The sequence below is a fragment of the Aegilops tauschii genome, chromosome 2 (assembly GCF_002575655.3).
Source record: "Aegilops tauschii subsp. strangulata cultivar AL8/78 chromosome 2, Aet v6.0, whole genome shotgun sequence".
Taxonomy (NCBI): domain Eukaryota; kingdom Viridiplantae; phylum Streptophyta; class Magnoliopsida; order Poales; family Poaceae; genus Aegilops; species Aegilops tauschii.
Genome location: NC_053036.3, coordinates 423,359,686 through 423,373,738, shown reverse-complemented (window position 1 = coordinate 423,373,738; position 14,053 = coordinate 423,359,686). Strand labels below are relative to the sequence as shown.

Sequence of the window (14,053 nt, the reverse complement as noted above, 5' to 3'; positions counted from 1 at the left end):
TGCCGTTTACAAGAGGCCCGTTGCACTCAACGGAATCAACCTGCTCGTGCGCCGACCCCAGCCCCCAAACCGTCCTTCTCATCCCATCCCGAGGGCCGGGCGGAGGGCAGTCTGGTCATTACGCGGGGGCGCCCTGCCCCCCGTTTCCCTCCCTCCCTCGCCACCTGTGGCCCGTCCGGCCAGGATTAATTAAAGCGAAGGGGAAGAAACGCAAACGCCAAAAGCCCCGGAAAGATTTTGCCTTTGCTTTCTTCCCAATAACCTCCGCCCTCCCTAGCCTCGCCCCGCCCCGTGTGTTATCTATCCCCGTCCTGCACATCCACCCATCCCGCCGCCCTGCGCTCCCTCGTCTCCCCCACCCCCCACCGTCTCTCTCCCTCTCTCTCTCTCCTCCGCGCCGCTTTCTAGGGTTTTTTCCCTCGCCCCGCCCGCGCACGCACGCACGCACCCGCAGAGGAGCCAGGCCGCCGCAGGGTCTCCGCCTAGAGGAGGATGGGATACGACGGCGCCCCCTCGCCCGCATCGGCCGCTGCGCGCGACGCCAAGAAGAAGAGGGTAAGTAAGGGCCCCGTGTGTGTGGTGTGATCTGCGATTCGATTTGGGGGGCGGGGCGTCCCCTGGTCCGGTTGCGGATTGCGCGGCGTTCTGATCCGATCTGCCGATTTTTCGTGCCCCGCAGGGTAACCGCTCGTCGGCCAAGCTGAAGCAGTGCAAGCTCGACGCGCGCCGGGAGCAGTGGCTGTCGCAAGGTCTGATCTCGTGCCTGCTCATGTATTCTTTTATGTATTCTTGGTCTTTTCCCCTCGCCAATCCCGGAAGTTGGGATCTCTGCACTGTGTATCCTAGTTGCGTCTCGTCTTTGGGTGCCTGTGGGGGAGTTGGGATACTTAGGGGAATCTGATTATTTCGGCACAGGGGTGATCTAGGTGCTACAAATTGATAACTTTTATTCAAGATGATATTTTGGGTTCAAATTCTGATCTGTTTGCGTTTTGGATTGGTCTAGTCAAGGATGGGAAGGAGGCCACGGCCAAGCCTTTGCCAGCGGGCGCAGGATCAGGGGCAGGGTCGAATGCTGGGTCGCCAATCCTTGCTTCGCCACACCCTCCACTCCCCCGGCGGCGCGCCGATGCAAGGTCAAGGGGTGGAGTTCTGGAGGATGACAAGGAGGATGCTGGAGCTACCGGGCAAGAAGTAGGCGGCAGCGACCTTGACTCCCCTATGCACAGCCCTTGTTCAGACAACTCTCGAGGTGGAGGCTGTGCTCAGAGTAAGCGCTGCTCCAGCAATGGAGGTGGCCCCAGCCTCAGCAGTGTGAGCAGTCTATGGTCCAGTTCCAGGAGTGTGAGTGATGCTGAGGATGATGACACGGGCAGTGGCCCTGAGGAGGAAAACGGGGTGCTGGATGATTGGGAAGCTGTTGCTGATGCACTTTCAGTCGATGATAACAGTCATTGCCGCCAGAGTTTAGGTACCACGATGCCCCCAGCAGCTACAAGTGAGTCGGCACCTCTGGCAAATACATCAAAAAGAACAGAGCCTATTCGAAGCAATGCAAGAGCTTGGACACCAGATGATACGTTCCGTCCACAGAGCTTACCCAGTATCTCCAAGCAGTCGAGCTTCCCAGCGAGGATTGGCAACTGCTGGGGGATGGGTATGAGTGCAGCACATCAGAGTATCCTCTCTATGCCATTATCTTGCCCGATATGCTACGAGGATCTTGACCCAACAGACTCGAGCTTCCTCCCCTGCCCTTGCGGGTTCCATCTGTGTCTCTTCTGCCACAAGAGGATCCTCGAGGCAGATGCACGTTGCCCAGGGTGCAGGAAGCTATACAATGCAGGGTCTGCAGGAGAAGGAGCGCCAGCACCAGTGCGTCTATCCCGTTCTTGTAGCATGGGTCCAAGACACTAGGCTGTCTGAAGGCTATGATAGCTCTATGCCGTAGTTCTGCTTTGCATGTTACTGTCGGATATGCTGGTTTTGTTGCGTATTGTCTGCTTTTGGTATAAAGAAATGTGAATATTTGAATAGATGCTGTGCCCATATAGAGTCTCCAGGACCTTGGTATCCTTTTTGTACTGATGCATTGGGTGTGATGCATATGTTGCTGGAGATTGGAGAGGACCTTTTGTTGTTACAGTTCGTGAGTTCATATATAATAGCTATGGTGACTGTTATTTCCTTGCCACTAGTACACTGTTATCAGTTGAATCATGTTCACCTAAGTCTAGTTCTTGCTCTTTTTTTCACTTATGTGATGATCTTGAGACTTTCTACTACCAAGGCAAGTGGACATTCTCCTGTATTAAAACGATTGTCTAATCTTTATAGTCTACTTTACATAAATGCTGATGTTTGGTCTTCACTGACAAAATGCAATGTTACTCAACTCAAGTAAACTCCTACCTTTTATCATTATCAGTATTTGTTTTATATATCTTTACCGTATTATCATTTCAGGCTCATCAAATAGTCTGTGTGGGTGGGCTTTCCTATGATTCTGATCTTGGCAAGGAAAATATTTCGCTATTGTAGTACAACTGTGTGTGGTGTGTTGTCTTTCTCTCTAATTTCTTTATTTTGGTTTAAGCTTCATAATGTGTTTTGACTCAGCCTGGCAGCTTTAAGATGCAAATGTGAACTGTGATTTAGTAAAGAAACTCCTTGGACTATCTATACGATGTACTTGTTTTAAATTTCTATAAGCTAGTGTTTCTTCGTATGATACCTGTTTTGCATCTATATATATGTCAGTTTCTTGCGTTCGATCTTATTATACTCCCTCCATTTCTTCGTACTTAACTTTCTGAAGTTTGATCAAGTCAATAGAAAAAAAAATCAACATTCACAATACCATATAAATATCATTAGATCCATTATGGAATATATTTTCATATTGTATTTATTTGGTATTGTAGATGTTGCTAATTGTAAATTTTGTCAAACTTTATAGAGTTTGACTGAAAGACAAAAATCTAATATGTGAAGTAAAAAGAAACGTAGGGAGTACTACACATTGTGCTATTACTCATGTTTTGACCTATCTTAAATTTTATTGATGATGCGGTTATCAATGTTTTTCCACATGTTAATCAGAATGGCCTCACAAATAGAAATAATGACCAACCTTTGGACATTTGATAACTGATGGCCGTAGCATTTGACAGCCTCGAAATCCTTGGATGTCGATATTGCTACTTATTCCCATCAGGCATATAATGCGAGTGATTTAACTTCTAAGCATTTTGTTTAGAAGCTAATATTGCTTGGGCTAAAATATTAGACCTTAAGCTATTGCTAAGCTCCATTTACCCCTGAGACCTAAAACAACTTAATTATTAGGACAAAAATGCCCCAGAAAAGCTTGTCTTGTGCTTTATTATTGGCATTTAAAATATATACTACTCCCTCCTCTTCTTTTTAGTCTGCATATAACTTTTGTCTGAAGTCAAAGTATCTCTAGTTTGACCAAACTTACAGAAAAAAGTATCAACATTTACAATGCCAAAGGAATATCTTTAGATTCATTATGGAATGTAGTTTCTTATTATGTATATTTGATATTGTAGATGTTGATATTTTCTTATACAAATTTGATCAAAGTTTGTAAAGTTTGACTAGACACAAATCTTATACGCGGAGTTAAAAGGAACGGAGGGAGTACATGGGTAGCACTAACCCTGGGTTGTCCATCACAGGTGAAAGCAGCCTGAGCTATGAATATCAGTATTGGAACTGTCAGGATAGATGCAATCACCATTGACCTGTTAAATAGTTGAACTGTTTTTCATCTTGTAATGGCTTGAGCGCCATGGACTAGTTGAAGTTAAACACCCGTCTTGGTCCACCAATCTGCATTCCTGGTTAGAGAAATAAACAGGCTTTTGTTTGTTAGAATGCTATAATGATTGTGGGTCCTGGCATGGTCCAGTTACGTTATACTTGTAGCCCCCCTTTGTGCAAATGTTTGGTAGATTGTATTGGATGTTCATGCAATGTGTGTGCCAATATCAGCTAGCAGGTATCCATGTTGCACTTTTCAAGGTGACATTGTGAAAAAAAAAATATGGTGTCTTGGGCTGTGAAAAGAATTGTGGGTTTTCTTGCCTGGTTAACGAGAGAGCTGAATGGCACATAAAAATATGGAATGCTGTTTGCAACATTTTTTTTGTTACGTTTGTATGTGCACTGTTGAACTCTGCCATTGCATTGAAATACTATTGCGTTCCGGGATTGATATTTACACAGTTGCGCTTTTGTATGAGCATTTTGAAGACGGGTGCAGTGCGCCTCCGAATCATCCATTTGTTGTCCTATGGCGGTGGCTATTAGATGCCAGTTGCAAGGGTAACGCCGCCCTCTTTCTGTTGATGCAGCGACCTGAATTATATTTTGCGCATTGTTACTTATTATCATCACAACCAAGGTAGATGAATGTTAGAACTGCACATTGGGTTCTTTCTTTATCATCGCAACCAAGGTAGATGAATGTTAGAACTGCACATTGGGTTCTTTCTTAGATCTAGATGGAATGAAATAGTGAAATAGAATAAAAAAGGCCCTTTTGGAAGAAAATGGAAGAATAGTATGTGATATATCCCACTTGGACAAAAAATATGTTGAAAGCAATTTTCTCTTATCTTCGCTTTGTTCCTTAATATAACTACTTGAAAATCCCCTTACAATCATGAATCCAGTTTTGAAGGACTATCTCCCTGTGTGAGCTTGCACCACTAGTTACTAAAGAACGAAATGGCTGGCCTCCGGTTGTACTTTTAAATAACTGTTTGAAGTTTAACGAAATGGTTGTACCAAGGCCTCATTTGAAACAGGTGTAAATTTTGTGTGTCCACTGGTATTCAGATCAAGTTTGAGCTAAATACCCATGGCCACACAAATTTTACACCCATTCCAAACATCCCTGGATTAAAAAAATATCTCAAAAGCAAAAAAAAAAAGGCAAAACAAATTTCTAATGTGATTTTATCTCTGCACCGAAAATTTGACACAGGCGTGGAAGGTGAGGCGTCAATTTCATGATGTCAATATTCAAATCACAGCACAAGCCCACAAGGGCTAATGGAAGCATATCATTTGAGAAATCAAAAACAAAATCCATGGCGTTTTGGGCATTTTGGTAGAACGCAACTCCGAAAAAACACTTGTGTAAATTAGCTAATAGCAAAGCAAAAAACAGACCAAACAACAAAAGTGATACACCACATACCGCTACTAATCACAGAACCAAATAATTGGCATGAAGCATGGATTGCATGAGTACACATGGGGAGGCACGAAATACTTCTATGACCCGAAAGTATGCTACAACCTACTCCGTACCAAGGACTCCAGGGTGTGGAAGATCACATTTAATCGGAGACAAGACACCGCGATGCACTACAACAGCTGATCAACAGAGTAACCTGTTGACCTCCCTCTTCAGCCACAGAGCGCGAAGCCTCGGCTCATACGAGAGGAAGATCTCCCGGTTCACCGCATCCTTGAAGACATCAGCAGCTAGAACCCTGACCTGATCAGACACATCAGTCATAGAATGCAGAGCCTTGATACACCTTGAAATCGAGAACTGCTCGCCGTCCTTTTTGGTTTGTTCTTTCGTGCGAGCCTGTTTCATTCTGAAGTCTAGATAAGCCTCCATGGTTTGCTGGATGTCAGACGCCTTACGCTTCTTGCGCTTGTCCTTTTGCGGTTCTATGCAGGAGCTTGACTGTGCGGGCTCATCGGCTCTTTGTTGTGGCTTTGGGTCTGCCCCAGGCTGTGGTCTTTCCAATGCCTCTTCATCGTGATTTTGCAGAAGATCAACATCTTCCAGACCTTGTGATCCTAGCTCCAGAGTTCTCTGCAGTGCGCTGATATTGTTCTCACCCTCATCGATGCTTCCAGGAACCAGTGCAGAAAGTCTTCTAGACATGCTTCGCAGTGTGCTGGTGTTGTTGTCTTCCTCGTCAATATTGCCAACCCCTTCAGGAATATCCCCTATCATGGTAGCAGATTGGTTAAGTTGTGTTGCCCTTTCAACAATGCTTCTGAACAAATTAGAAAGGGAAGAAAATTACTTTCAAGCAACATCTCCAGCGACTGAAGCAATGGAAAACTCTTACTTTGGTACTTCCGCGCTTTTGGTGACTCCTAGTAATATAAAATGAACGGTCAAATATCACTTGGTCATATGAATAATCAGTAGAGTAGGAGTTAGAATCTCACATCAATTATCTCATCCCATATTTCATCTGTTGTTCTGATCATAGAAGCATTCTGGTCCCATGAAACACCATCACGCTGGAGGATGGATTTTATCAATTTATAGTCTTTCTTCAGCTGAGTCTCATGTTCCTGAATTTGAACTTTGGTAAACCCTGCATCTGGGTGCCTATCATTAAAATCTTTAACAATTTTCTTCCATCCCTCACTTCTCCATCCGTTTGGAGTCCTATAGTGCGAATTATTGTTCTCATGTAGTATATCAATAAGCCCCTTTTCAAACTTCATCACCCACCTTGCTCTGTTTGCCATTTAACCTTTGAACAAGCTACAAAGCACGAACGGTATTGCTCAGCTAACGTCAGTCAAAGACAAATAAATAAATCAATCAAGTAGCCAGTAGTGCAGTTGATTTAAACAAAAAAAATTGAGTCAGCATTATTTAATCCATGTACTCCCACCGTACCATAATATAAGATGTTATTACAACTGATACTCACATATAGGATGGAGGGAGTACTATACATTGGATAGTTGGGTCAGCCGGCACTCCTATCTTTCTTGTGACGACTATAGGAAATGCATTAGATTCAAGGACAGGTAACATTTACGCCGGATCCAACAATATATCCCCCAATGATGAAAGAAAAAAAAATCATACTGTGTTAGTAGCATTGATATTCCAATCCAGCAATTTTAGCTCGTTAGAAGATGATTTAAAGACCACTGGATACGAGAAAGGCCCTTCCTACAAATGATGCCACCCAACCATTCAAAGCAACATGAGCTCTCAAGGCAAAACATTATCCTAAAGCAGAGTTCAAAATGTCAAAACAAATAAGAGCATTATCCTCTTCTTGCTTCTGGGGCAGGACCGCAGGAATATGGGATTTCAGCAACGAGTAGAGCGGACTAGCATCGGCAACAATGCATGTGATAAATTGACTCGTAGACGAGCAACCGAAACAAAGGGGTGGAATACTGAACCCCCTACAATTTTTCTTCTGAAAAAAATAAATTGCCATCAGATAGTTCGACTCGAGGGTAACAACTAACAACACCAAAATAGACGCAGATGGACAATCCTATCAATGGGATGGAGTTCACTACGATCAACCTTGAGTAAGAAAGATCTGGCTGAATTCGATTGGTTCACAGGGAACAAATTACCGGAGCAAAACGAACAGCAATCCGAGCAAGCTAGGTTTTCTTACCAACCAACCAAAGGAGCAGCGTCGAGTGGACCTTCCTCTCCACACCGACCCAGTCGGGTGGAAGGGAAGGAAGAGGACGCCTGCTTGCCTGGTAAGCCTGCTTCGGTCGAGATCTATGGCGGGTTTGACTGGCGGCGCGACCGGAGGAAGCCGGCGGCGTTGGAGCTAAGGGAAGAGGAATATTTTCCTCTTTCTGGGTAGGCTCGCTGAGTTTGGGTTTTTCCGAGGGTGGGAATGGAAAAAGTTTGGTTGGATTATCTCTTCATTCATTGTTTGGATGGTGGTGGATTGGGAGACACCGAGAAGGTAGTGGGTTGGGCTGGGTTGGGTTGAGATAAACAGCGCTGCACGCCCTGCCGTTCTAAAGCAGGGGGACTGGGATTTGGGAGACAGATAGGGTGTTAGAATTAATGGGCTAGGCCCATAGCAATTTCTGAAATCTCAAAGCCCATGTGTAAAATGGCAAGTGGTGGTGCTAAGTTTAGTCCCACCTTGGAAGTTGAAGAAGAGTTGGACCTCTTTATATAGTGGGTTCTCTCCACCGGGAAAACCACCCGCGCGCGCTCGCTCGCCTCGCCTGGCCTGGCCGTGGCGTATATGCGACATGCGCGTGAATGGTCCGCCGAAATCCGGTCCGTCTCCTTGCAGGAGCGCAGCTTCCTTTTGCCGTTTTATTTTTATGTCTTGGCAGACAAGTTTTTGATTTCTTGTCCGGTAAGTATACGAATTAGAAACCGAGTCGGTTTGGGATTGTGGTCGCGACACAATACCGCCTCTGGTCCTAATATATATACAGCTACTGGCTGCGGCCAGAGACACACCGAAAAAACACCTAGGGTTTTGCCTCATCTCACAACTTGCGCCGCCATCGTAGTCTACTCCATCCCAAACGCCGGCGTGCATCGGCGCGTGGGAGAGCAGGTCTCCGGAACCGTTCGTCTTTGCGATCCTGCACCGGGAGAGGACGAATTAGGTTTTTGGGAAGCGCTGTGCGCGACTGCTTAAATTCGTCATCACGGGTCGTCTTCCGTCCAAGTCGGGCGGTGCTACTCATCGTCGTATTCATCGCCGTCAGCAGCAGATCGTCGCCAACATCGTCATCAACACTGTCACACCCATAATAGCTAACGATCAGTACGTCCAACATCCTCTGTTCATGTCTGTTTCTACAGTTATTGTTACGTGTTTGCTGCTGTTATGCATGTCTTGCTGTTCTTCTAGTTTGCTAGATTATTGCATGCTATTATCTCTTCTAGTCATGAATTATTTACTGGAATTAATCATGAACTTCCCTAATATTCCAACAATCCAAAAACCTAATTATAGGCAATTTCCTGAGTTAACTATGGCTGGATTTGCTGATGCACTGAGGCCGGATAAGTTTACCGGTGTGCACTTTAAGAGGTGGCAGGTGAAGATCACGCTCTGGCTTACTGCTCTGAAAGTTTTCCACGCTAGTGTTGGTGCTCCAGAGGGAATGACCGACGAAGATCGGAGAAAATTCCAGGAAGCCAATACTATGTTTGTGGGATGCATTCTGAGTGTTCTTGCTGACCGTCTGTGTGATGTGTACATGCACATAAACGACGGAAAAATTTTGTGGGATGCACTGAATGCAAAATTCGGTGCAACAGATGCAGGCAGTGAACTGTACATCATGGAGAGTTTTCATGACTACAAGATGGTGAATAACCGTTCTGTGGTTGAACAAGCTCATGAGATACAGTGCATTGTGAAGGAACTTGAACTCCTTAAATGTGTTCTACCCGACAAATTCGTGGCTGGGTGCATGATTGCAAAGTTGCCTCCTTCATGGAGGAATTTCGCCACAACTCTGAAGCATAAGAGATAGGAGATATCAGTTGAAAATCTGATTGCATCTCTTGATGTTGAAGAAAAAGCTCGGGCTAAAGATACCACTGAAAAAGGAGGTGAGGTTCAGCCTACTGCTAACATGGTGCAGAGGTACCCACAGAACAAGAACAAAGGGAAGAACAAACCTGTTTTCAACAAGCCTACCAAGACTACTACCTTCAAGAAGAAGAAGTTCAACAAGGCTGAGCTAGAGTGCTACGCCTGTGGGAAGCCTGGTCACTTTTCCAAGGAATGCCCTGAACGTGCAGACCGCAGAGGGAAAACAAGCTCCAAGACTGTCAACATGGTGACCGCTAGCAATACTGATGGGTATGGTAATTTACCTATTGTGCTTTCAGTATTTCAATCATCTTCGTGGTGGATTGATTCGGGTGCTAACGTTCATGTGTGTGCTGACATCTCCCTGTTTACTTCTTATCAGGTCGCAAGGGATTCTTTCGTCCTAATGGGGAATGGGTCACATGCTTCTGTTCGTGGCATTGGCACGGTGGATCTGAAGTTTACTTCGGGAAAGATCGTGCAACTAAGGAACGTGCAGCATGTCCCTACTATGAACAAGAATCTAGTTAGCGGCTCCCTTCTATGTCGAGATGGATTTAAGGTAGTTTTAGAGTCCAATAAAGTAATCGTGTCAAGATTTGGACAATTTATAGGAAAAGGCTATGAGTGCGGAGGCTTGTTCCGCTTTTCTCTTTCAGATTTTTGCAATAAGTCAATAAACCAAATTTGTGCTAATGTTAATGATGATGCAAGTATTTGGCACTCTCGTTTATGTCATATTAATTTTGGTTTAATGTCTCGGCTATCCAGCATGAGTTTAATTCCAAACTTCACAGTTGCCAAAGGTTCTAAGTGCCATAGTTGTGTGCAATCTAAGCAACCTCGAAAGCCTCATAAGGCTGCCGAGGAGAGAAACTTGGCACCTCTAGAACTCATACATTATGATCTTTGTGAGATGAATGGTGTGTTGACAAAAGGTGGAAAGAGATATTTCATGACTTTGATTGATGATGCGACTAGATTTTGCTATGTTTATTTGTTGCAAACTAAAGATGAAGCATTAGACTACTTTAAAATCTATAAAGCTGAAGTTGAAAATCAACTAGAGAGAAAGATCAAGCGTCTTAGGTCCGATCGTGGTGGAGAGTATTTTCCAAAAGTTTTTGATGAATTTTGTGAGGAACATGGTATTATTCATGAGAGGACGCCTCCCTATTCACCTCAATCAAATGGAGTGGCCGAGAGGAAAAACCGCACATTGACTGACTTGGTGAATGCCATGTTAGACACTGCTGGTTTATCTAAGGCATGGTGGGGGGAGGCTCTATTGACTTCATGTCATGTCCTGAATAGAGTTCCCAACAATAATAAAGAGAAAACCCCTTATGAGGAGTGGGTTGGGAGAAAACCATCACTTTCTTATTTGCGCACTTGGGGATGTTTGGCAAAGGTCAATATTCCTATTCCTAAGAAACGCAAACTTGGACCAAAGACAGTGGATTGTGTCTTTCTAGGGTATGCTCAACGGAGCATTGCTTATAGGTTTTTAGTGGTAAAATCTGAAGTACCTGATATGCATGTTGATACTATAATGGAATCTCGTGATGCAACATTTTTTGAGAACATATTTCCTATGAAAGATATGCATAGCATTGCTAGATTTTCTTCTGAGATAATTCCTGAATCCAGTACAACTGATGAACATTTCGAACAATCACATGAGGAAGTCCTTGAGAAGGATAACAATGAAGTTCCTAGAAGGAACAAGAGACAAAGGATTGCAAAATCCTTTGGTGATGATTTCATTGTATACCTTGTGGACGACACACCCAAGACGATTGCAGAAGCATATGCATCTCCGGATGTAGATGATTGGAAAGAAGCTGTTCATAATGAGATGGACTCAATTCTTTCTAATGGAACTTGGGAACTAACTGATAGACCATATGGTTGTAAACCTGTGGGCTGTAAGTGGGTGTTCAAAAAGAAGCTAAAGCCTGATGGTACTATTGATAAGTACAAGGCGCGGCTAGTGGCCAAGGGCTACACTCAGAAAGAAGGCGAAGATTACTTTGACACCTATTCACCCGTTGCTAGAATGACCACCATTCGACTGTTACTTTCCTTGGCTGCCTCTTATGGTCTTATCATTCATCAAATGGATGTAAAGACAGCTTTTCTCAATGGAGAGTTGGAAGAGGAGATCTATATGGATCAGCCTGACGGGTTTGTGGTAAAGGGTGAAGAGAGAAAGGTGTGCAAGTTGTTAAAATCTTTGTATGGTCTGAAACAGGCACCTAAGCAATGGCATGAGAAGTTTGAAAGAACTCTGACTTCTGCAGGATTTGTCATTAACGAGGCTGATAGGTGTGTTTACTATCGCCATGGTGGGGGCAATAGTGTCATATTATGTTTGTATGTGGACGACATACTGATCTTTGGTACAAACATTAATGCAATTAATGAGGTCAAGTCTTTTCTATCAAAAAGTTTTGACATGAAAGATCTGGGAGAAGCCGATGTAATTCTAAACATCAAACTTATTAAGGATGAGAGTGGGATTACATTAACGCAATCTCACTATGTTGAGAAGGTCTTGAACCGATTCGGTTTTATGGATAGCAAGCCTTCTCCAACACCTTATGATCCCAGCGTGACACTCAGAAAGAACAAGAAAGAAACGAGAGATCAATTAAGATACTCTCAAATTGTCGGTTCACTCATGTACTTAGCTAGCGCTACAAGACCAGATATCTCTTTTGCTGTGAGCAAACTGAGTAGGTTCATGTCCAACCCGGGTGATGATCATTGGCATGCACTAGAAAGGGTCTTGCGCTATCTGAGAGGTACTATGAGTTACGGAATTACTTATTCAGGGCATCCTGCTGTGCTAGAAGGATATAGTGATTCAAATTGGATCTCCGATGTTGATGTACTTTACGCAACAAGTGGGTATGTATTTACTCATGGTGGTGGCGCAGTGTCATGGAGGTCTTGCAAGCAAACCATATTGACGAGGTCAACTATGGAAGCAGAATTAACTGCTTTGGACACAGCTACTGTTGAGGCAGAATGGCTGCGTGAGCTCTTGATGGACTTGCCGGTTGTTGAAAAACCTGTACCGACTATTCTTATGAATTGTGATAACCAAACGGTTATCGCTAAAGTGAACAATTCTAAAGATAATGCAAAGTCATCAAGACACGTGAAAAGACGTTTGAAGTCTGTCAGGAAGTTGAGAAACTCCGGAGTAATAACTGTTACGTATATACAAACAGACAAAAACCTGGCAGATCCCTTTACAAAGGGACTATCACGAAATGTGATAGATATTGCATCGAGGGAGATGGGTATGAGACCCATAGATGTTACACCATAGTAGTAACCCAACCTTTGTGATCGGAGATCCCGTGAATTAGGATCTGGGAAGAACAAGCTATTGGTTAACTGAGGAGAGTAATAACTTATGATCGTCTCCAAGTGAAGATGCAAAACTCTCAGAGCTGTAAGGCTCAGATCTGTAAGGAAGGTTGGCAACATGCCTTAATGTGGTTCTATTGGCTATAATTAGCAAAGATGCTGTCCTACAGAGCAGTCTTGAAAGAACACACCTATATGAGTTCTGACTGTAAACGTCGCAGTCTATGAGATTTGGGTGATCTCTAGTAAGCTCACGAAGAGACCAGGGAGTATGACGTATAAGCTCCAAACCGCGGGGTAGCCTACTGGCGGTCAGGTACTGGTTAAGACTTTGAGTGAAACCTGTTCACACAAAACTAGCAATTCAAGGCATAGTCCATTGTCAAGTTGTGAATGGATGTAGCTTAAAGTTCTAGGCAGAAGTTCAACTTAACAGTCTCTGCTGAAACACTGGTATATTAAACAAGTGGTGAGAGAAGGCAAATCTCTAAATGGGTATTTGAGATCTGGTGGGGGATTGTTAGAATTAATGGGCTAGGCCCATAGCAATTTCTGAAATCTCAAAGCCCATGTGTAAAATGGCAAGTGGTGGTGCTAAGTTTAGTCCCACCTTGGAAGTTGAAGAAGAGTTGGACATCTTTATATAGTGGGTTCTCTCCACCACTCTAAGTGGTGTGTGAGAAGAGAAAGGGAAAACCACACGCGCGCACTCGCTCGCCTGGCCTGGCCTGGCCTGGCCTGGCCGGGCCGTGGCGAGGCGAGGCGAGGCGAGGCGGCGCGTATATGCGACATGCGCGTGAATGGTCCGCCGAAATCCGGTCCGTCTCCTTGCAGGAGCGCAGCTTCCTTTTGCCGTTTTATTTTTATGTCTTGGCAGACAAGTTTTTGATTTCTTGTCCGGTAAGTATACGAATTAGAAACCGAGTCGGTTTGGGATTGTGGTCGCGACACAATACCGCCTCTGGTCCTAATATATATACAGCTACCGGCTGCGGCCAGAGACACACCGAAAAAACACCTAGGGTTTTGCCTCATCTCACAACTTGCGCCGCCATCGTAGTCTACTCCATCCCAAACGCCGGCGTGCATCGGCGCGTGGGAGAGCAGGTCTCCGGAACCGTTCGTCTTTGCGATCCTGCACCGGGAGAGGACGAATTAGGTTTTTGGGAAGCGCTGTGCGCGACTGCTTAAATTCGTCATCACGGGTCGTCTTCCGTCCAAGTCGGGCGGTGCTACTCATCGTCGTATTCATCGCCGTCAGCAGCAGATCGTCGCCAACATCGTCATCAACACTGTCACACCCATAATAGCTAACG

At 44.5% G+C, this 14,053-nt stretch overlaps 2 protein-coding genes across 5 annotated transcripts; one reads left to right on the top strand and one right to left on the bottom strand.

Moving 5' to 3' along the window:
* Window positions 1-221: 221 nt before the first annotated feature.
* Window positions 222-2,183, top strand: LOC109782154 (uncharacterized). Its single transcript, XM_020340781.4, has 3 exons — window positions 222-555; window positions 680-749; window positions 1,007-2,183. Exons 1-3 carry the CDS (start codon window positions 493-495, stop codon window positions 1,915-1,917), a joined length of 1,044 nt encoding a protein of 347 aa, XP_020196370.1. The 5' UTR covers window positions 222-492; the 3' UTR covers window positions 1,918-2,183.
* Window positions 2,184-5,239: 3,056 nt separating this feature from the next.
* LOC109738429 (uncharacterized) lies at window positions 5,240-7,745 on the bottom strand. 4 transcript variants are annotated; one of them, XM_073508722.1, is made up of 5 exons: window positions 7,443-7,714; window positions 6,729-7,232; window positions 6,232-6,556; window positions 6,084-6,156; window positions 5,240-6,003 (listed from the first exon to the last, which is right to left on the bottom strand). In XM_073508722.1, exons 3-5 carry the CDS (start codon window positions 6,538-6,540, stop codon window positions 5,417-5,419), a joined length of 969 nt encoding a protein of 322 aa, XP_073364823.1. In that variant the 5' UTR covers window positions 6,541-6,556; window positions 6,729-7,232; window positions 7,443-7,714; the 3' UTR covers window positions 5,240-5,416. The 4 variants fall into 4 exon arrangements, with proteins under 4 accessions (XP_073364823.1, XP_073364824.1, XP_020153124.1 ...); XM_073508723.1 differs by having other exon boundaries at window positions 6,754-7,232; XM_020297535.3 differs by having other exon boundaries at window positions 6,729-6,798.
* Between the last annotated feature and the right edge of the window lie 6,308 nt (window positions 7,746-14,053).

What these genes read in the sequence shown, in the direction of transcription:
- LOC109782154 (XM_020340781.4), top strand. Translation starts at nt 493, where the DNA reads ATGGGATACGACGGCGCCCCCTCGCCCGCATCGGCCGCTGCGCGCGAC. An exon ending in GCGACGCCAAGAAGAAGAGG is followed by an intron (nt 556 to 679) that starts GTAAGTAAGGGC and finishes CGTGCCCCGCAG; the next exon opens with GGTAACCGCTCGTCGGCCAA. An exon ending in GGAGCAGTGGCTGTCGCAAG is followed by an intron (nt 750 to 1,006) that starts GTCTGATCTCGT and finishes GGATTGGTCTAG; the next exon opens with TCAAGGATGGGAAGGAGGCC.
- LOC109738429 (XM_020297531.4), bottom strand. Translation starts at nt 6,540, where the DNA reads ATGGCAAACAGAGCAAGGTGGGTGATGAAGTTTGAAAAGGGGCTTATT. An exon ending in TATGGGATGAGATAATTGAT is followed by an intron (nt 6,157 to 6,231) that starts GTGAGATTCTAA and finishes TTATATTACTAG; the next exon opens with GAGTCACCAAAAGCGCGGAA. An exon ending in GCTGGAGATGTTGCTTGAAA is followed by an intron (nt 6,004 to 6,083) that starts GTAATTTTCTTC and finishes CTACCATGATAG; the next exon opens with GGGATATTCCTGAAGGGGTT.